Source organism: Colletes latitarsis, chromosome 10 (assembly GCF_051014445.1).
Source record: "Colletes latitarsis isolate SP2378_abdomen chromosome 10, iyColLati1, whole genome shotgun sequence".
Classification (NCBI taxonomy): Eukaryota; Metazoa; Arthropoda; class Insecta; order Hymenoptera; family Colletidae; genus Colletes; species Colletes latitarsis.
In genome coordinates this window covers 28,777,718-28,801,412 of record NC_135143.1, presented here as the reverse complement: position 1 = coordinate 28,801,412, position 23,695 = coordinate 28,777,718, and the positions used below count along the sequence as shown (strand labels likewise).

Below are 23,695 nucleotides of genomic sequence, written 5' to 3'. Positions count from 1 at the left end.
CAAGAGGGCACTTTGGCGAACTTGCGCAACTGCCACGGCGTGCAGCTTTTACGACGACAGTAAAAGTAACTAACAACGAATTTACAATATTCGTCAGCCTTGCATTTATTAGATAAATTCCATTAGATACAGGGTGTTCGGCCACTCCTGGGAAATATTTTAATGGGTGATTCTAGAGGCCAAAATAAGACGAAAATCAAGAATACCAATTTGTTGATGGAGGCTTCCTTAAAAAGTTATTAACGTTTAAAGTTTCACACCTTCTCGAATTTTTTTCTCGAAAGTGGGTAGGATTTCGGGGATATGTGTATTCACCAAAAATGATTGTAATTGACTCCCGCAACTGAAAATAATTTTTTCAAGACAATTTGAAATTTTTTTTTCGCCGAAAAATTTTTACTTTCGTCTGAAAATTTCAGTACCTACTCGAATTTTTTTCTCGAAACTGGGTAGGATTTCAGGGTTATGTGTATTGACCAAAAATGCTTGTAATTGACCCCCGCAACCGAAAATAATTTTTTTAGTATGATTTGAAATTTTTGAATTTATTTGTTAATAACTTTTTAACGAAGCCTCCATCAACGAATTAGTGTTCTTGATTTTCGTCTTATTTTTGCCTCTAGAATCCCCCATTAAAATTTTTCCCAGAGGTGGTCGAACATCCTGTATATTAGAAAATTTTAAGATAAATTAAAGATTGAATAGTGGGGAAGGGGCGTGGTCAAACGAAGCGATTATTTGTTTTCGAAAGAATTATTGAACCCGGAGAATTTACAACGTGATCGTCACGTGGGTAACAATAGAAAGATAAGATACGTGGTAAAATATGAGAACGTTAGATAAAGAAACGCATGTGCAACGAAACTGAATAACCAGACTCGATGGAGATTCGATCGAAACTTTCACTAATTTACCCAACTAACGTGTATACGTTTTTGGCCTTTTAACAAAATGACGAATACTTGCATATGTGTATCCGCGATAAAATACGACAAAAATAAAAAATCTTTTTTTTTTATTCTCTTTCAACCGCATTTCAGATTCGTAACAGTGACATCAGACGTATGGCACTTCGTCCCGAGGAATCTACGCGATAATTATTATCTTATTTACTGAAAACATTATTTTTCGTGTTTCGATCGAGATTAAAATTAAACGACCACGGTCTTCGGACCGGGGAGATGTTATTTTTACGGAACTTCCTCGACAAATGTGAAAATAATTATATACGCTGCCAGATAATACTTATCTTCTCACGTGACAACGCTTGCTTATCTTTACTCGTGAACGATGAATTCTTTTTTTGTTTTCGTCTTATCTGCAATTTAATGCGACTGCGTGGGTCAACGATGAGCCACGATGCCGAATTCGCTTTCACTCTTTGTTCTCTGTTGGTACTTTAAACCCATTAACTTCCAATTACGAAAACGTCCAGATAAAACGTTCTTTTACTGGTGCTAAAACTTATTCGAGTGTCCCCAGTTTTTTAACACTGACTGCCACGTCACCCATACAGGGAATTCGGTCAACCCTGGGAAAAATTTTAGTGGGAGATTCTAGAGGCCAAAATAAGACGAAAATCAAGAATACCAATTTGTTGATCGAGACTTCGTTAAAAAGTTATTAAAAAATTAAATTAAAAAATTTCAAATCAAACTAAAAAAATTATATATAGTTACAGGGGTCAATTATAAGCATTTTTGGTCATTAGAGGTACCCTCGAAATCCTACACACTCTAGAGAAAAAAAATTGAGGTGTGAAATTTTTCGACGAAATTAAAAGATTTCAAATCAAACTAAAAAAATTATATTTAGTTACAGGGGTCAATTGCAAGCATTTTTGGTCATTAGAGGTACCCTCGAAATCCTACACACTGTAGAGAAAAAAAAACGAGAAGGTGTAAAATTTTTCGACGAAATTAAAAACTTTCAAATCATACTAAAAAAATTATATTTAGTTACAGGGGTTAATTACAATCATTTTTGGTCATTACACATACCCTCGAAATCCTACCCATTTTCTAGAAAAAAATTCGAGAAGTTGTGAAATTTTACGACGAAAAAAAAAATTCCAAATCGATATAGAAAAATTATTTTTCGATGCGAGGGTCAATTACAATCATTTTTGGTGAACAGACATACCCCCGAAATCCTGCGCATTTTCTAGAAAAAAATTCATTACTGGTGGAACTTTAAACGTTAATAACTTTTTAACGAAGCCTCCATCAACAAATTGGTATTCTTGATTTTCATCTTATTTTGGCCTCTAGAATCCCCCATTAAAATTTTTCCTAGGGATAGTCGAACACCCTGTATAGGTGACAGGATTTACCACTATGATACTAGAAAAATAAATTTGGGTAGAATTTGTGAATGTTAACAAGGTTACAAAAATCACTAGCGAAACAAATTTTATAGGCTATGTAGCTTACAATGGTGTAAAATCAAAATATTACACGGTTTTGATCTGGTGTGAACGTGTTGAGGTACTTCGCTAATAAAATTAATTCTATTTGTGCAACCAAATTTTTTTTCTTTTTTTTATGTACGTAATTAATGACACTGTTGCAACCGTTGCTCCCGACAAATTGTGCCGATTAATATACGATTAAACGCACGAAATTACCATCGTCTGTCGCGCGTTACAGAGCACCCTTCGCGCAAACAAAGAGAACGTTACGTAAAAAAAGAACGTAAGCAGCCAATAAATTTAGATTCGCGGGCGCAGATACAGTTGTTCACCGCGCGTGCATTAGCGAGGAAATGCACCGGTTTGCAACGGGCATACGTAAGTGCATACATCTTTTAAATCTGATAAATGCATGTACTTACGTGAAACGCGTTGATGAAGCAGTGTAAATGCACCGATGTTCCAACTATGTAGTATATACGTCCAAGAATAAACGATCGATGTTATTTGCGCGGTCGGCCCGATGTTAAATTAATTATTGGCCACACGCGATAGCCGCCGTGCACTGCAGCGCCCCGTTTATATTACGACCAGTGAAAATTGCTAAATGAATATTCAGCGTGGAAATACGATGGCCATGATGCGACGAATTAGACGACGTTTGCGTTATAAACTTTCCGTTCGTGTCGCGGTAAGAACGACCGTGCGTTTAGGCATCGTTGATGGGTCAGAGACTCATGGTCACAATTTGGGATTTTAACGAAATTTTGCAAACTGATAGATCCGTATCTCCGATAGGCGTAACCAACATTATAGATGGTCTACCGATTCTTAGGAAATTTTACAAAATACTGTAACACCCTCGATAATAACACTAAAAATCACTTGTTACATTAGGCAATATCAAATTCGATTTACAAATTCGTTGGTTAATTTGTGGAAACGAGCATACGTACCGTGTGACTCAAGGTACTAAACCACAGTGCATTACCAATTTTCCGAGTTCCATGATTATGATAACGGTATAATAATACGCTGGGATTGAATAAATATGATACCGAGTGTAAGTGCAATTAGCGTCAGCCAGCATTACAAATTATCCCTAGTAGCACAAAAATATTAGATAAATATTCTTTTGAAATATTGGGTAAATATTTTTTAAGCCACGTTTTTTCATATGAGAAAAATATTGGATCTATTGTATACATGTGCAAAAAATATGAATTGAATGTTTACAAAATACAAGGTAAATATTCAGAGAAAAGTGAATCCAATATTTGAAAAATATAAATTCAATATTTAACTAACATTCAATAAAATCTTCAAATTTAAGAAAAAGTTATACAAAAAATTGATCTCTTTTAATGAGGGATTCTAGGGGCCAAAATAAGACGAAAATCAAGAATACCAATTTGTTGATGGAGGCTTTGTTAAAAAGTTATTAACAATTAAATTCAAGAATTTCAAATCGTTCTGGAAAAATTATTTTCGTTTGCGGGGGTCAATTGCAATAATTTTTGGTGAATAGACATACCCCCGAAATCCTACCCACTTTCGAGAAAAAAATTCGAGTGGACAAATTATTCGACAAAATTAAAAAATTTCAAATCGTTTTGGAAAAATTATTTTCGGTTGCGGGGGGCCATAACCATCATTTTTGGTCATTACACATACCCCCGAAATCCTACGCATTTTCGAGAAAAAAATTCCTTACCGAAAATCTAATTAGGAGCCTATTTGAAAAAATAGAACTAAACGCTTGGGATATTATTTCTCTTAAAAAGAAATCAATTTTCATCATTTTAAAAATTTATTTAATAAAATTTTCCTAGCCTCGAACCATCGAAGACTTTGTTTATATTTTCTTCTGTTTTTGGCTAATGAGATCAGTCGGATTTCTTTCTGTTTTGACGCGTTTTCGACCGAATAATTCGAAATATTTCCGTGCGTGCATCGTCAAAAAATTATGTCGCGACAGCGCCGGGCACTGGCGCGCAGCCTAACCGGAAGTTGGCCTCTAACGCGCGGGAACGGCACAAAGGGGGACACTTTAAAATTCAATGCATTTCAAATTGGTCAGGAATCGTCTGGTGCCACCCGACGAGCCCGCCGGTGGCTTAATTTTCGCTTGCATGACCATTTTTTCTGTCTTCGAGCTTTTTCGCTCGCCCCAGCGTCTCCTTCGACGACGTTCGAGCGTCGAGACCAGAGGGCAGATATTTAAATACTTATTTTTCGCGAACGGTCGCGGAGCGTTCGAAATTCGAAATACGATTACAGCTGTTATTCTACCGATGTGTTTATCTAACCTTATCTAACGTGAGCGGTATCTCGAAAAGTCTTACGACAATAAAATCACGTTTCAGAACCGGAGTTTTATTTTACGCCGCGTGTTTACAAAACTGCGATAACGAATGTTTGGTATCGTTTCGTCGTATTTTCGAAAATTGTTTTTTGCACGCTGCAACCGGCAGCTTTCTCTGTACACATTATTATTTCGCTGCATAATTAATTATTATTCTTAGCGTAAATTAACTAATGGATAAATTAGAAATTATCATTTTGTATATTTGTTTTAATTCTGAGAAATTTAACCTAACCCAGACCCCTTCATTTTGCATTATCGAATGTGGTATACCTATTTTTACGATCGAGGGGAGGAATTCATATTTATGTATAATTCATTACGGAATTAAAAACCAACATATGTTAATATTCAATAATATTCAAGTTTTTTATATACAGGGTGTTCAACCACCCCTGGGAAAAATTTTAATGGAAGATTCTAGACGCCAAAATAAGACGAAAATCAAGAGTACCAATTTGTTGATGGAGGCTTCGTTAAAAAGTTATTAACGTTTAAAGTTTCGCCCGTACTGAATTTTTTTCTCGAAAATGCGCAAGATTTCGAAGGTATGTCTATACACCAAAAATGATTGTAATTGACCCCTGCATCTAGGAATAATTTTTTTAGAACGATTCGAAACTTTTCAAATTCGCCGAAAAATTTGTCCACCTACTCGAATTTTTTTCTCGAAAACGCGTCGGATTTTGGGGGTATGTCTATTCACCAAAAATGATTGTAAATGACCCCCCCTACCGAAAGTAATTTTTCCAAAACGATTTGAAATTTTTTAATTTTGTCGAAAAATTTGTCCACCTACTCGAATTTTTTTCTCGAAAACACGTAGGATTTTGGGGGTATGTTTATTCATAAAAAGTGATTGTAATTGACCCCCGCAAGCGAAAGTAATTTTTTCGGAACGATTTGGAATTTTTCAATTTCGCCGAAAAATTTGTCCACCTTCTCGAATTTTTTTCTCGAAAACCCGTAGGATTTTGGGGGTATGTCTATTCATAAAAAGTGATTGTAATTGACCCCCGCAAGCGAATGTAATTTTTCCAAAACGATTTGGAATTTTTCAATTTCGCCGAAAAATTTGTCCACCTTCTCGAATTTTTTTCTCGAAAACCCGTAGGATTTTGGTGGTATATCTATTCACCAAAAATGATTGTAAATGACCCCCCCTACCGAAAATAATTTTTCCAAAACGATTTGGAATTTTTCAATTTCGCCGAAAAATTTGTCCACCTTCTCGAATTTTTTTCTCGAAAACCCGTAGGATTTTGGGGGTATATCTATTCACCAAAAATGATTGTAAATGATCCCCCCTACCGAAAATAATTTTTTCGGAACGATTTGGAATTTTTCAATTTCGCCGAAAAATTTGTCCACCTTCTCGAATTTTTTTCTCGAAAACCCGTAGGATTTTGGGGGTATGTTTTTTCACCAAAAATGATTGTAATTGACCTCCGCAAGCGAAAGTAATTTTTTTGGAACGATTCGAAATTTTTCAATTTCGTCGAAAAATTTAAGCACCTAATCGAATTTTTTTCTCGAAAGTGAGTAGGATTTCGAAGGTATGTGTAATGACCAAAAGTGATTGTAATTAACCCCTGTAACTAAATATAATTTTCCCAAAATGATTTGAAATTTTTGAATTTAATTGCTAATAACCTTTTAACGAAGCCTCCATCAACAAATTGGTATTCTTGATTTTCGTCTTATTTTGGCCTCTAGAATCCCCCATTAAAATATTTCCCCGAAGTGGCACACCCTGTATATAGCAACAAAATTCTAAATGTGTCAAATTGGCTAAGTCCGTGAATCTAGTGTTAAAAAGTTCCAACGCGATTCGAACCTGGGATTTGGATTCCTGGAACCCCTGACGTTGTCTATAGCGTATCTCTGACGATTCCAAGGGATCCGATTTCGTTCATTGTCGACGATTCTGCGAACGCTGTCGCTGGACAACGTTTACCTACCGCGCGCGCGCGATTGATTTCGCCCGTATTCCGAGGACGCCGCGAAAGTGGGCCGGCGCAGGTGCGTAAGCATGCGATACGCGCCGGGCGAACATGCGAACGCCGAGGCCAATGACACCTTGTCCTAAATTTGGCGCGTTGCACGCCCCGCGTCTGAAATAAATCCACGACAGAACTTTCCACGGGAACGCGGTGATTTATTAATCGACGCTTCCTCGTGGACGTGGATCGCGCCGGCCCTCGAAGCCGGGAAACCGATCGGATTCGAGCGGAGAAAGTTTCTTGGCCGCGCAAGATTTCGGACCGCGCGGGAATTTCGTTCGACGCCGTCGAAATTATTCGAAACGTGACTTAGAGAACAATTCGCTAACGTGAAAATGCATCGGAACCGTGCCAAACAATTTCCATCAAGACATATTCATTGACAAAATTTGTAACGTTTAGGGTGCGCGTAGCATTGACAATTTTCGAAAATTAAGCGACCTATACTTTCTGCCGGAACGTAAAGAGCCACCAAACAAAATTGCATTCGAATCGAACGAAAACAGTTAGAGTTACAGGGAAATCACAAACACACGGATTTTGAGTTTTTGGATTCTCGAATATTTCTTTAATTCTTTGGCGAACCGCGTATAAACGTAGGAATCTTTCAGCCGTGAATGTCGTCTTTTTCGAGTCGTAATTCATCGGCCGGGTGACCTACAACTCGTTTCGAATAAACCGCTGACGATCGAGCGCGACCCTCGAATCACAGCACTGACCACGCTTCGAGAGGAATAATAGGCGCACGGCTGTTAATAAACTTTAATGTCCACCTGCCGCGACGACACGGCCGTTGCATAACGATAAACAGTCACCAACGTTCGTAATTGTAGCTAACCGACACCTAATGCGGGCTTATTAGTTTGCGGACACAGAAGGATCCTCGTTACGACGAGTGACGAACAATGCTTGTTTGCCGGGGCATAGCGATCGTTGATTTACACGTTGCTCTATTACCAGGTTCGATTTGCAGTTCCGCGTAAACACGCGTCTCGTGTCTGACGCCTGGGGATCGCGTTCTTCCGTTCGGATAGCACCGTTCGGAATTTACGCGAATTCACATGAAATTCGACATGGAATCTCGCGAACCGGGAGCTAGACGACCGTTCGACAAACGTTTACGCGGGATAAGCGATAATAATAGTACAGCAAAACCTCGATTTAACCGGACTGATCGGGGTTGAAGTTCGTAAACACGTTGACTGTCCGTTGACCCATATGTGGGTCGGAATGGTTTTTACAGGGGATCGATTTTATTCATCTAAAGATTGCAACAGTTTTTTAATCTTGTGGCGCAGCGTTGCTGAGGTGTGGGAACCCGTGAGAATTTCGTAAGAGGACAGATAGACAGATACTCGTCAGTAAAGGCTTCCTAGCAGGCCCTATCTTAGACGCCTGGGATATTAGGTAGAAGGTCGAGGAATGTATATATAGCAATCGAGGGGTCGGTCGAGCGCTTGTGAGAGCGCGACCCCTCTGGTGGCGAGCATGTGAGGCGAGCATGTGGCCAAATATTTCGACGAAATTGAAAAGTTTGGAATCGACCTAAAAAAATTATTTTTGGCTGTGGGGGTCAATTACAATCATTTTTGGTGAACAGACATACCCTCGAAATCCTACCCAGTTTTGAGAAAAAAATTCGAGAAGTGGGTGACATTTTTCGACAAAATTAAAAAATTTCAAATCGTACTAAAAAAATTAAATTTAGTTAGAAAGGTCAATTACAAGCATTTTTGGTGAATAGACATACCCTCGAAATCCTACCCAGTTTCGAGAAAAAAATTCGAATAGGTATTGAAATGTTTAGTCGAAATTAAAAAATTTCAAATCGTACTAAAAAAATTATATTCAGTTAGAGGGGTCAATTACAAGCATTTTTGGTGAATAGACATACCCTCGAAATCCTACCCAGTTTCGAGAAAAAAATTCGAATATGTATTGAAGTTTTTAGTCGAAATTAAAAAATTTCAAATCGTACTAAAAAAATTATATTTAGTTAGAGGGGTCAATTACAAGCATTTTTGGTGAATAGACATACCCTCGAAATCCTACCCAGTTTCGAGAAAAAAATTCGAGTAGGTATTGAAATGTTTAGTCGAAATTAAAAAATTTCAAATCATACTAAAAAAAATTATATTCAATTAGAGGGGTCAATTACAAGCATTTTTGGTGAATAGACATACCCTCGAAATCCTACCCAGTTTCGAGAAAAAAATTCGAATATGTATTGAAGTTTTTAGTCGAAATTAAAAAATTTCAAATCGTACTAAAAAAATTATATTTAGTTAGAAAGGTCAATTACAAGCATTTTTGGTGAATAGACATACCCTCGAAATCCTACCCAGTTTCGAGAAAAAAATTCGAATATGTATTGAAGTTTTTAGTCGAAATTAAAAAATTTCAAATCGTACTAAAAAAATTATATTTAGTTAGAGGGGTCAATTATAAGCATTTTTGGTGAATAGACATACCCCCAAATTCCTACGCACTTTCGAGTAAAAAATTCTTTACCGAAAATATAATGTATGGCCAGAAATGTTTTTATAATTTCATTTTCTGTCTCACTTTCTCTTGAGTTAATCTGGGGATAACTGGAATTTTACTGTACTTAAAACTTGTTGTCAAAACTCGTAAAAATAACGTTTCGCGATGTATTAAAAACGCCTTAGGCCACATTCGGGTTAGAACAGGTGTTCTTATTCGAGGATCGTCCTTTCTAGACAACGTGGAAATCGAACCGTGTTTTACGCAGGTCCAGACTATTCCGTTGGATTAATTTGCGGAGCAGACGAGCATCGGCGCGCCCGTTAAAATTTCATTGTCTCGGAATCCGCCGGTAGCGCGTGTTTCGTTCACCCGCCCAAATGGTTTTACCGTCGTCGTAAATAGCAACAGTTGGGAAATTAACATCTGCAGGCCGATGTAAATCCGCCCGATTGCCGATCTTACCGGCTAGCAACTCCAGCAAATTGCGCGCGATCGTAAATCACCGGGGGAATCCTCTTCGACCGAAATGTCGCCAACGACAACAGAAACACCGCAATGAGAATCATTCACGAATAGTGAAAATGAAAAAAACGAACGATTCTTATCGGAAAACAAGGAATTAAACGAAATATAACCGCACGTTTACAATTGCGTAATTTTAATTACGTCTTTCGATAATTTTAAGGATTTGAAATATAACCTCAAAAGAGAACAAGACACCGTGACACCGGAGTCGAGAAAATAAACATTCTCAAATTTCACTCGACTCGTGGCCGGCAAAGAGTTTCATCCGCGTTATTTCGTTAATATGCAGATATCGTGCGATTATTTCTTATCAACAGAGCACGAAACATTTCCACAGGAAGGGACTTTTGACGTAACAAGATATCCACGCGAGGGCTAGCTCTCGGCTTACATATATCATTGTATTCTTTAATTTTAGGCTCGTGTTTTTACCCAAAAGGAATTAGATAGAAGTTACTTACTATTCGTTATTGCAACTGGTATTCTACGTGAATTATGGTCGAACGAGTGGAATGACGTAGCGGCTGGCGGTTCGGGTAAAAGGACGATGGCGGCCGGGTGAATCGGGTAAAATGAAGTGTGGTGGCGCTTCGATCGATTACCCGAAGACCCGCCCGTTGAACTCTAAAAGGAACCCCCTTGAACCGTTGGATAATACCCACCACACATGCTTTTTATAGTTAGTGTAGTGCTTATACAGGGTGTTCGGCCAGCCCTGGGAAAAATTTTAATGGGCGATTCTAGAGGCCAAAATAAGACGAAAATCAAGAATACCAATTTGTTCATGGAGGCTTTGTTTAACAGTTATCAACGTTTAAAGTTCCGACCGTACTGAATTTTTTTCTCGAAAGTGCGTAGGATTTCGGGGGTATGTGTAATGACCAAAAATGATTGCAATTGACCCCTGCAACTGAAAATAATTTTTCCAGAATGATTTGAAATTTTTTTGTTCCGTCGAAAAATTCCACACCTTCTCGAATTTTTTTCTAGAAAGTGGGTAGGATTTCGGGGGTATGTGTAATGACCAAAAATGATTGTAATTGACCCCCGCAACCGAAAATAATTTTTCTATATCGATTTGGAATTTTTTAATTTCGTCGTAAAATTACACATCTTCTCGAATTTTTTTCTCGAAAACGCATAGGATTTCGGGGGTATGTGTAATGACCAAAAATGATTGCAATTGACCCCTGCAACCGAAAATAATTTTTCTATATCGATTTGGAATTTTTTAATTTCGTCGTAAAATTACACATCTCCTCGAATTTTTTTCTCGAAAACGCATAGGATTTCGGGGGTATGTGTAATGACCAAAAATGATTGCAATTGACCCCTGCAACCGAAAATAATTCTTTCAGAACGATTTGAAATTTTTTAATTTCGTCGTAAAATTACACATCTTCTCGAATTTTTTTCTCGAAAACGCATAGGATTTCGGGGGTATGTGTAATGACCAAAAATGATTGTAATTGACCCCCGCAACCGAAAATAATTTTTCTATATCGATTTGGAATTTTTTAATTTCGTCGTAAAATTACACATCTTCTCGAATTTTTTTCTCGAAAACGCATAGGATTTCGGAGGTATGTGTAATGACCAAAAATGATTGCAATTGACCCCTGCAACCGAAAATAATTCTTTCAGAACGATTTGAAATTTTTTAATTTCGTCGTAAAATTACACATCTTCTCGAATTTTTTTCTCGAAAACGCATAGGATTTCGGGGGTATGTGTAATGACCAAAAATGATTGTAATTGACCCCCGCAACCGAAAAGAATTTTTCCAGTACGATTTAAAATTTTTGAATTTAATTGTTAATAACTTTTCAACGAAGCCTCCATCAACAAATTGGTATTCTTGATCTTCGTCATATTTTGGCCTCTAGAGTCTCCCATTAAAATTTTTCCCATGGGTGGTCGAACACCCAGTATGTATCGCTGTTATTGCACAAGTTAATTTCCCATCTTTCATCAAGTTTTCAGCTTTCTACCTCTCGCATATTTTATTACCGTTTTAATCCACTTACTTCGGGCAGGGTAATTTTATTTTTATATCGTCGCTTTCGAAACAGTTCGAAACAACTGAAATCAGAGGGCCAACGGTTCGTTTTAGCGCGAACATTTCGTTGTCCGGCGAAAACAAAAAGTATCGTGAGACCTATTGTTTATCGTTGAGAATCGCAACGTCGAAAAATTTCCATTCCGTTCCAGTTCCCGGTACTGGCTTCCGCTAGCGCGAGCGCACGCCAGCGCATGCGCACCGGCTCGATGCAACCCGAGAACCGTCGCCGCGATCTGTTGGCGAAAACAAATGCAAATTCACTGTCCGCCGTGCGGTGTGTGCCGTTGCTTCGTTATTACGGCAATTAATTAAAATTCCCGTCATTATCCGTCCGTGCTCCTCTAGCCCCGAGACCGTGCGTGAACCGCGAACGGACCGGTCATTTTACATGCACCCTCAAAAAAGCCTTCTGTCGTATTTCTGATGACATACTATTCCGATTGGAAATTACCGTGCACGCACATTAGCCGATACCGAACGCCTTAAACACAGTGGTGCACAACCTTTTTCGCTAATGGGACAGCCACTTCGATTAAATAATATATTCTGCTGCTTTAATAAAAACAATTACCAAGGAGTAACTCTTTTTAGAAATACAACACGGGTTCGAACGATTTCTGTCGATTCACAGCCGATACGACGCGGATGAGTGGCATCCAACGATGGTTTATTTTGCATGGAAAATGGAGATGATAACGACACCAGAACGAAACGATGAAGAGGTATCGAGCTATTGAAGAGGTATCCAGCTATTGAAAGCTGCAGAGCGAAGGCGGATCGGTTTTCTTGAATATTCCGACTATTTTATTGATAAATTCCATAGAGTGCTAGAATTACTTGGATTTGAGGCGTGAGAACACTTAAAAGAACCACAGCTTAACGCGTGAACATGCAAAATATCGAACTACTTCTTGATACTTAAAAAATACAGATTTTGTAGGAGGTATCGAGATTAGCGAGATATTTTTAAAAATTTGATGCGGTGTTATGAATAATATGTAGAAAAATGTCAATTTTTACAATTCCCAGAGTTTTATTTTTTCTCGTATGTTTACGAAGCCGTTTCACCTTTCGAAAATACACATTTTTATAAGCGAAAGGTCAAAGAATAATACGATATTTTTTATTACAAGCTATTATATCGCTTTATCTTTACGTGACCAGCAGCTCGCTGGCAATCTACGGAACCCGTATCCGAACGTGACCTGCACGACGAGTATCATTAAACGTCCCGAAAGCAAAGATAACAGTGACCGATGCAACCCCGGAGCAATTTTTAGACCTTACACCGTGCGAACCACTCACTTCTTTTATACCAACAATTCCAACGACTCGTTCTCCGACTCTATAACAAAAAACAGCCAGAAATCGACCGTCCAAACTTCAGTCCAGACCTGGATTACAAAACGATCAAGCTGCAAAAATTAATTTATACGACGATTTGTCTTCGTCGTCTTGAATTCTGTCTCCTTTAGGCTATCCTAAATCTATCATCTTCTTGTAACTGTAAAAATGACTTTCTCGCGACCGCCCCTAAATTTAGAGGCCAAAATAAGACGAAAATCCAGAATACCAATTTCTTGATTGAGGCTTCGTTAAAAAGTTATTAACATTCAAAGTTCCGACCGTACTGAATTTTTTTCTCGAAAATGCGCTAGATTTCGGGGATATGTCTATTCACCAAAAATGATTGCAATTGACCCCCGCAACCGAAAATAATTTTTCCAGAACGATTTGAAATTTTTTTTTTTCGGCGAAAAATTTCAGACCTTCCCGAATTTTTTTCCAGAAAGTGGATTGGATTTCGTAGGTGTGTGTAATGACCAAAAATGATTGTAATTGACCCCCGCAACCGATCATAATTTTTCTATATCGATTTGGAGTTTTTTAATTTTGTCAAAAAATTTCATACCTTCCCGAATTTTTTTCTAGAAAATGGGTAGGATTTCGGGGGTATGTGTAATGACCAAAAATGCTTGTAATTGACCCCCGCAACCGAAAATAATTTTTTTACAATGATTTAAAAGTTTTCAATTTCGCCGAAAAATGTCAGCACCTAATCGAATTTTTTTCTCGAATGTGAGTAGGATTTCGAAGGTATGTGTAATGACCAAAAATGCTTGTAATTGACCCCCGCAACCGAAAATAATTTTTTTAGAATGATTTAAAACTTTTCAATTCCGCCGAAAAATGTCAGCATCTAATCGAATTTTTTTCTCGAATGTGAGTAGGATTTCGAAGGTATGTGTAATGACCAAAAATGATTGTAATTGACCCCCGCAACCGATCATAATTTTTCTATATCGATTTGGAGTTTTTTAATTTTGTCAAAAAATTTCACACCTTCCCGAATTTTTTTCTAGAAAATGGGTAGGATTTCGGGGGTATGTCTATTCACCAAAAATGCTTGTAATTGACCCCCGCAACCGAAAATAATTTTTTTAGAATGATTTAAAACTTTTCAATTTCGCCGAAAAATGTCAGCACCTAATCGAATTTTTTTCTCGAAAGTGAGTAGGATTTCGAAGGTATGTGTAATGACCAAAAGTGATTGTAATTGACCCCCGCAACCGATCATAATTTTTCTATATCGATTTGGAGTTTTTTAATTTTGTCAAAAAATTTCACACCTTCCCGAATTTTTTTCTAGAAAATGGGTAGGATTTCGGGGGTATGTCTATTCACCAAAAATGCTTGTAATTGACCCCCGCAACCGAAAATAATTTTTTTAGAATGATTTAAAACTTTTCAATTTCGCCGAAAAATGTCAGCACCTAATCGAATTTTTTTCTCGAATGTGAGTAGGATTTCGAAGGTATGTGTAATGACCAAAAGTGATTGTAATTAACCCCTGTAACTAAATATAATTTTTTTAATATGATTTGAAATTTTTTAATTTAATTCTTAATAACTATATAACGAAGCCTCAGTCAAGAAATTGTTATTCTTGATTTTCATCTTATTTTGCTCTCTAGAATCCCGCATTAAAATTTTTCCCAGCTGTGACCGAACACCCTGTATAGTCGCGCAGTTCGCGACGGCCAAACGCTGACGAAACCGTGCCCGATCGACTCCGCGCCGAGGGAAAACCGTATTTCGCGCCGCGGTTCAAAAATAGCGAAACCGTCGCGCGCGCGAATCGCGCCTCGTGTGCCACGGACGTCACGAAACGTCTCGTGGCTGCGTTGCGTTATGTAACCTAACTACGTGGTGTAACGGGGCGGTTGGTCGGCGGTGGGCTTTTACATTGCCCCGTTTCTGTGCCACGCACCCACCTTCCCCATCCCCCCCGGATCCCCCCGCCCATCCTCTAACCCGTCGTAGTTTCGTCGCTTGGGGACAAAAAAAATCGATAGGCTCCCTTCCCCACAGCTCGTCACACACACACACACACACGTTCTCGCTTGCTCGCTCTCCGGGCGCCCCATCCCACTCGCGACTATCCTGCTCTGTCTCTGTGTGCTCTACCGTGCCCGAAGTTCTCGTTCTCTGGCTGTTCCTGGCGTGCGGCGAAAAAAAAAAAGAAAAAAGAAAAAAGAAAGGAAAAAAGAATGTACAAGCGAGTAACAAAGCCCGACGGGGTTTTTTTTACGTTTATGCACATTTCCGCTCCCTCGCCAGTTTTTATGCCCCCCCGCCCCCGTCCGCCCTTCGCCCTCGCCCACGCCCGCGAGAGCCCCACGAATCCGTTAGCGACGAAACACGCATCGCTAACCTTTGGATCGTTCGCAACGACAGAGAGAGAAAGAGTGCCTAGCGTGCACACAGCTTTTACAGCCGTAGACCGCGCGTGTAAAAATAAATTCGCAAATGAAACGTGAATTCGCGTCTGTGCCGATAACGAACGCCCCGTCGCCGCGCGAGCGGAAAGCAGGGAACGTATCCGCGGGACTGCAGGATCAGATGTTCCCTTTGATCCCAATCGATGCTGCGGCGCACGCTACACGCCGGACCGGAGGCACACACAACGCGCTACGCGCCACCCGAGATTCGAGCGCTACCGAGAATTCTCGAGCTCGATGGCCGCCCGTCTCTTAACACTGACGGCCGTTGTTACGTATACAGGGTATTCGTTCACCCCTGGGAAAAATTTTAATGGGAGATTCTAGGGGCCAAAATAAGACGAAAATCAAGAATAGCAATTTGTTAATTGAGGCTTCGTTAGAAAGTTATTAGCAATTAAATTAAAACATTTCAAATCGTTCTGGAAAAATTATTATCGGCTGCGGGGGTCAATTACGATCATTTTTCGTGAAGAGACGTACCCCAGAAATCTGACGCATTTTCGAGAAAAAAATTCGAGTAGGTGGACAAATTTTTCGACGAAAAAAAAATTTGTCAAATCGTTCTAAAAAAATTATTCTCGGTTGCGGGGGTCAATTACGATCATTTTTCGCGAAGAGACGTACCCCAGAAATCTGACGCATTTTCGAGAAAAAAATTCGAGTAGGTGGACAAATTTTTTGATGAAAAAAAAATTTGTCAAATCGTTTTAAAAAAATTATTCTCGGTTGCGGGGGTCAATTATAATCATTTTTGGTCATTAGACATACCCTCGAAATCCTACTCACTTTCGAGAAAAAAATTCGTGTAGATGGAGAAATTCTATTATTATTTTTATTAATAACTTTTTAACGAAGCCTTAATCAAGAAACTGATATTCTTGATTTTCGTCTTATTTTGGCCTCCAGAATCTCTCATTAGAATTTTTCCCAAGGGTGGTCGAATACCCTGTATACGTGATTTCGCCAGAACAAACAGGGTTCTTCCGAACCGACGCTGATGACCATGGCGACATCCAGAAACTTTAGAAGGCAAATACGACCGAAGTGACGCTAGTACGTGATACCGTTCCATTTATGCTCTTGTATTTTTACGTCAAATAAAAAAGCACATACAAAAGTATATGCAAATTAGGAGAAATTAATATACAAATTTTTAGAGAATTTCCAATGTACTGTTTCCTTCGGTTTATTTTGTACGAAATAATTCAGAACGAAACTGTTGTATTATTTTAATTATTATGTCCTGTTTCTTTGTCGAACGGCTAACACTGAATAGCCAATGTTTGTTTTCCTTTGCTCCCGTGCTGCTCGTGTAAACGCGCCTGCCTAGCTGCTTCTAATTCGAGGAAAAGTAAGATCCGAGCCACTTGGGACTCTCGGGTTTCCTCGAACGTTCGAACGTGTTACGATAATTGTTAATGCCTCCCTCGTTAAACCCAGCGGTTCTAAAATTTTTTTACTCGTACTCTCTTCTTTCGAAACAGAATGTTCATTTTCAACGAAAATAAACGGAACTGGTGGAAGGAAATGTCGCCGAGTTTCGTAAAGTCTATTTTTCCTAGGACTATATTTTTTCAGAGAATGCATCGATGCACCTGCCGGATGCAACTGCACAGTTTTCTTCGACGGAACCATATGCTTCCTGTGTTTCATATACACCGATTTCTACCGTCGTTCGTAATATAAATGTAACAAAGTTTGTGTCAAATATATACATATTCAAATCGATATTTTGTATTTTGTCTCACCGTTTTCTAATGCATTTTTTATTGAGCTGCTCGCATTTAAATAATTACTTTCTTTAATTAGATTCATTTTGTAGTTGCAATTGAATAACGACGTAATTCGATCATTTTGTAATTATAATTTCTCGGGCAATTCAATTGTAATTCCGCAGAACTCCGCAGCGGGTAGGATCTAGTGAACCGTTTCTCTTTCATACACTTTAGGAGTGCGAACGGCGTGGGTCGCGACTTATAAATCACGTCGACAATCGGGGTTAGTACAGGCACCCTTGGAAACCTGTTCCACCGAGCGTCTCGTCGGGCATTGTTCCGCTCCATTTCGAACTTTCCTGACCCGGTGTATAGAAGGGTCGCGTCTAATCACACGTATCACGCATGTTAATTAACGGCCCGAGTCCTTTATACACTGCGAACAACGACGCGAGATAACCGTAAATTGCTTCCAATTTAACACGCGGTGCCCAACGAGGGACGGTCATTTGTCAAACAAAAAAATACTGTGAACCCCGTGTACCGGTCTCGTCGCCTCCATTAAACGGGGTTTCAAGTAGTTCGTTAATGCGAACAACGACGCGAGAAACGCGAATTATTAATGGCGTTACTTTCCTAAGATTATTCAGCGAAACGAATATCTGTATCTGTGCATTAAATTAACGAATCACTTCCTCTAATTAGAATTCCTAGACTTTGATTATTTTTTAATTGTCAAATTTTTCACGTTATTTGAACATTCGCGTATTGAAGTTTCATTGTTTGAATATTGAACTTTTTTAGAATAAATGAACTAACGAACAGTGAAATTTGTCGGGGAAAGATGGCGTGGCGGTGAATGCGTTAACGCGTAACGTAAAAGCGTGCAGAATTATTCAACTTTCAGTCGGCGTACGCGACACTCTGTACAAACGAAACAAAATGGCAGAACTGAATAGGATTAAGTTAATAAGATAAATAAAGTACTCACCTATTTTTCTCTAGCTCGTTATGAGTAGTCCTGCAATGGAAAGAACGTTCTTGTTAGACTTCGAAACGGTGAAATCGTTTACTCGCTACAGCGAGGAAGAAACAGAGGCGTTTAAAGTCGCGAGTTTTAACTTTTAAACGCGAAAGAGTAAAGCGTTTCATCGAACAAAATTTTACGCAAAAACAGTGTTGGATTATCCAACGTAATAATTGATCGTTTCGTCAACATGTTCCTCGATTTCCTCCGATATCCGTGGGAAAAATTTTAATGGGGGATTCTAGAGGCTAAAATAAGACGAAAATCAAGAATACCAACTTGTTAATAGGGGCTTCGTTAAAAAATTATTAACGTTTAAAGTTTCAACAGTATTGAATTTTTTTCTCGAAACTGCGTAGGATTTCGGGGGTATGTGTAATGACCAAAAATTATTGTAATTGACCCCTGCAACTGAAAATAATTTTTCCAAAACGATTTGAAATTTTTTTTTTCCGGCGAAAAATTTCACACCTTCTCGAATTTTTTTCTACAAAGTGGGTAGAATTTCGGGGGTATGTGTAATGACCAAAAATGATTGTAATTGACCCCCGCAACCGAAAATAATTTTTTTAGATTGATTCCAAACTTTTCAATTTCGTCGAAAAATTTGTCCACCTAATCGAATTTTTTTCTCGAAACTGCGTAGGTTTTCGGGGGTATGTCTATTCACCAAAAATGATTGTAATTGACCCCCTCAACTGAAAATAATTTTTCCAAAACGATTTGAAATTTTTTAATTTCGACTAAAAATTTCAATACCGAGTCGAATTTTTTTCTACAAAGTGGGTAGGATTTCGGGGGTATGTGTAATGACCAAAAATGATTGTAATTGACCCCCGCAACCGAAAATAATTTTTTCAGGAAAATTTGAAACTTTTTAATTTTCTCGAAAAATTTGCCCACCTATCCGATTTTTTTTCTCGAAACTGCGTAGGATTTCGGGGGTATGTCTATTCACCAAAAATGATTGTTATTGACCCCTTCAACTGAAAATAATTTTTTCAGGAAAATTTGAAACTTTTTAATTTTCTCGAAAAATTTGCCCACCTATCCGATTTTTTTTCTCGAAACTGCGTAGGATTTCGGGGGTATGTCTATTCACCAAAAATGATTGCAATTGACCCCCGCAACCGAAAATAATTTTTCCAGAAGAATTTAAAATTTTTGAATTTAATTGTTATTAACTTTTTAATGAAGCCTCCATCAACAAATTGATATTCTTGATTTTCGTCTTATTTTGACCTCTAGAATCCCCCATTAAAATTTTTCCCCATTAAAATTTTAAATTTGCACACCTAAAGATAATCTACTTATTCAATCGAAGCCATTTATGCAGAAAATATAATTTTTTTAAGATGACAGTAACCAAAATTACTGTATTTTAATTAGTCTGATATTTGTTATTTTTATTCGTTATTTAGATAAAAATGTGCCCAACTCAGTTCTGCAGTAAATGGCCTCCATCGCTATAGAAGCACACACGCGTCGATACGCGGTATCATTTATTATTTCGCGCATTAAACACTCCCGAGTGAGTTTCCCGCAACATTGTAGGCGTTTTGTTGACGGTGTTGCAGTCTTTAAATATTTTTCATCGATTTCAAACCTTTGATTATGGTCGTTCTCGAAGCTACGTGCACCGCGTGCGTAAAGCTTTTTCACGCCTTGAGCGTAAATGGACGTCGAACGCCTATAGGCGTTTCTCGCACTAGTCGACCGATCGACCGTACGCCTATAGCCACTGCTCGTTGTCAGAGTGAACTGCACGAATAGAAATCGAAGACTCACGTATAATTTAGGTTGAAACTTAAAGTGGCTAGTATCTTGAAAACAAATGATTTCAGGACACGTGTTTATTAAAAAATTTTTATCAATATTCAGAATGCACCTGTAGGTTTCCTACCGCGTTTATCAATCATAATCTAATCAGTTGTGTTTTAATACGCACGAATAATACGACACTTGACATTTAACATGTTCTTGCAAAAGAAAAACGCGAACGTATTGCTTGTTGTTTACTATTTTTAATTGATTTGAATTTCTAATGCGTTCGTAAGGTCAATGTTCGATAAAAAAGAATATTACTATTCCGAATGTTTAAGTTAATTGTTCCGTGCAACGTAATTTAAACATTTCGACGAGCCATTCCGTACGGTCCGATGTCTCGATTCGAAAAAGTTCAACGCGCGGAGATAATTGAAAGTTCGCGCCAAGTATCGGTCGGTACGAGCGCCAATGACGTTCCAAGGTCAACGTCAATTTTTTAAACGACACGGTACACCTTCTATTCTAGAGAATGACAACAGGTTTCGAGGCAAGCCCGAGCAGCAAGGTCGCGAACATGTAACGGAATGACTTCGAAGATATCTCTCGTCAACCAGTTGAACGTCGAAATTATGAACGTCCATTGTGGAGAATGATAGAACCATATGCATGTTAACAAGTTAAGCGTCAGGGAACGACGACGAAATCTGTGCATCGATTTGTTCTTTTTGACCTTGAATGACCTTCATGGGTCGTTGAACTGATCTTACAGACGTTCACTTCGCAGAATAAAAGATACGATTTATCGAAACGAGTGGTTTCTTTGGTTTCTAACCTACGCGATAATACCAGCATACTAGTTGCTTCGTTTGAATAGACAGTCATTTAATTATCTCGGGAGGTGCACTTTCAGTGAAAGTCTAAATTGCGTGAATTGCTTTCAAGAACATTTATTTTCAAGTTATGTATTTAGGATGTTCAGCCAACCCTGGGAAAAATTTTAGTGGGAGATTCTGGAGGCCAAAATAAGACGAAAATCAAGAATAGTAATTTGTTGATTAAGGTTTCGTTCTAAAGTTATTAACGTTTGAAGTTTCGTTTGTAGAACGGCAATCTGTGAACAGCTGCTAGCGATTTTCTAACTTTAAACGTTAATAACTTTTTAACGAAGCCTCGATCAACAAATTGGTACCCTTGATTTTCGTCTTATTTTGGCCTCTAGAATTTCCCATTAAAATTTTTCCCAGGGTTGATCGAACACCCTGTATAAATAATATATCTATACGCGTGAACTTTTATTTAATTCGACGCGGCACGGATCATGAGGTAACACTGTTTTGTATCACAGATTAAAAATAAATATTCCCGAAGAGGGTCCGTAGCCAGAACCGAAACGGTGTATTCTCTTGCTGACCAAATAAAATTTACATAAGTCTATATATAGAAGGCGCGGCAAAACTCGTGGTACGAGCGAAAACAAGGCGATACCTTGTACAGAAATAAGCCGAAATTTTTCAACGAGTCTTTCTCTATGCTATACATACCATGTACACCGGCGAGTAAAAAAGTTCTGGTGACGTCACAAAGGCCTTGAAGTTTTAGCAAAATGCAGCATCACCAATGTCACTCTACCAATCGGAAGCCTTATGCCTTCTGTGATGTCACTGACAACTTTTTTGTTCCGCGACCTACACGTTTTCAAATCTCGTGGAGAGATAATATACAGGGTGTTCGACACACCTCTGGGAAAAATTTTAATGGGAGATTCTAGAGGTCAAAATAAGACGAAAATCAAGGATACTAATTCGTTGATTGAGGCTTCCTTAAAAACTTATTAACGTTTAAAGTTCCATATCGACCAGAAATTTTTTTGATGAAAAAGAAAATTTCAAATCGTTATGGAAAAATTATTTTCGGTTGTGGGGGTCAATTACGATCACTTTTGGTGATTAGACATACCCCCAAATTCCTACTGAATTTCGAGAAAAAAATTCGAATAGGTGCAGAAGTTTTTCGGCAAAAAAAAAAAAATTTCAAATCGTTCTGGAAAAATTATTTTCGGTTGCGGGGGTCAATTACAATCACTTTTGGTGATTAGACATACCCTCGAATTCCTACTGAGTTTCGAGAAAAAAATTCGAGTAGGTATTGAAATTTTTAGTCAAAATTTAAAAATTCCAAATCTTACTAAAAAAATTATATTTAGTTACAGGGGTCAAATGCAATCATTTTTGGTGATTAGACATAACCCCGAATTCCTACTGAGTTTTGAGAAAAAAATTCGAGTAGGTATTGAAATTTTTAGACAAAATTAAAAAATTCCAAATTTTACTAAAAAAATTATATTTAGTTACAGGGGTCAATTGCAATCATTTTTGGTGATCAGACATACCCCCGAATTCCTACTGAGTTTCGAGAAAAAAATTCGAGTAGGTATTGAAATTTTTAGTCAAAATTTAAAAATTCCAAATCTTACTAAAAAAATTATATTTAGTTACAGGGGTCAATTGCAATCATTTTTGGTGATCAGACATACCCCCGAATTCCTACTGAGTTTCGAGAAAAAAATTCGAGTAGGTATTGAAATTTTTAGTCAAAATTTAAAAATTCCAAATCTTACTAAAAAAATTATATTTAGTTACAGGGGTCAATTGCAATCATTTTTGGTGATCAGACATACCCCCGAATTCCTACTGAGTTTCGAGAAAAAAATTCGAGTAGGTATTGAAATTTTTAGTCAAAATTTAAAAATTCCAAATCTTACTAAAAAAATTATATTTAGTTACAGGGGTCAATTGCAATCATTTTTGGTGAGTAGACATACCCCCGAATTCCTACTGAGTTTCGAGAAAAAAATTCGAGTAGGTATTGAAATTTTTAGTCAAAATTAAAAAATTCCAAATCTTACTAAAAAAATTATATTTAGTTACAGGGGTCAATTGCAATCATTTTTGGTGATTAGACATACCCCTGAAATCCTACCCACTTTCGAGGAAAAAATTCGAGTAGGTATTGAAATTTTTAGTCGAAATTAAAAACTTTCAAATCGTACTAAAAAAATTATATTCAGTTGCAGGGGTCAATTATAATCATTTTTGTTGATTAGACATACCCCCGAATTCCTACTGAGTTTCGAGAAAAAAATTCGTGTAGGTGGACAAATTTTATTAATAATTTTGTTAATAACTCTTTAACGAAGCCTCAATCATCAAATTGGTATTCTTAATTTTCGTCTTATTTTGGCCTCTAGAATCAATCATTAAAATATTTCCCAGGGTTGACTGGACACCCTATATACAGTATAAAACCTGGTCATAGAAAAAACCCGAACATAGAAAAATTTAGTTATTATCGATCGTAATTAAACATTCTTATGCATCAACTGCGCGTTGAAATAACCTGAATTTCTTGAAAATTATTAATATTACTAATTTTCATTTTGTTTCTTAAAAACATTCTTAGAAAAAAGAACACACGAACAAGAAAAAAGCGTAAAAAATACAAGGAATGAAAAAGAAAAATAGAAATATCGATGAGCTCGTAATATAGATA

The 23,695-nt window shown here is 37.8% G+C and overlaps 1 protein-coding gene across 4 annotated transcripts in view; it reads right to left on the bottom strand.

Annotated features, from left to right (window-relative positions):
- The window catches only part of Mxd (MAX dimerization protein), a 304,254-nt gene that overhangs the window by 269,063 nt on the left and 11,496 nt on the right, over positions 1-23,695 (bottom strand). For all 4 annotated transcript variants that reach the window (XM_076775383.1, XM_076775382.1, XM_076775385.1 and 1 more), the window contains exon 4: positions 18,344-18,373. In XM_076775383.1, coding sequence (XP_076631498.1) covers positions 18,344-18,373 — 30 coding nt within the window. The remainder of the gene's footprint in view (positions 1-18,343; positions 18,374-23,695) is intronic.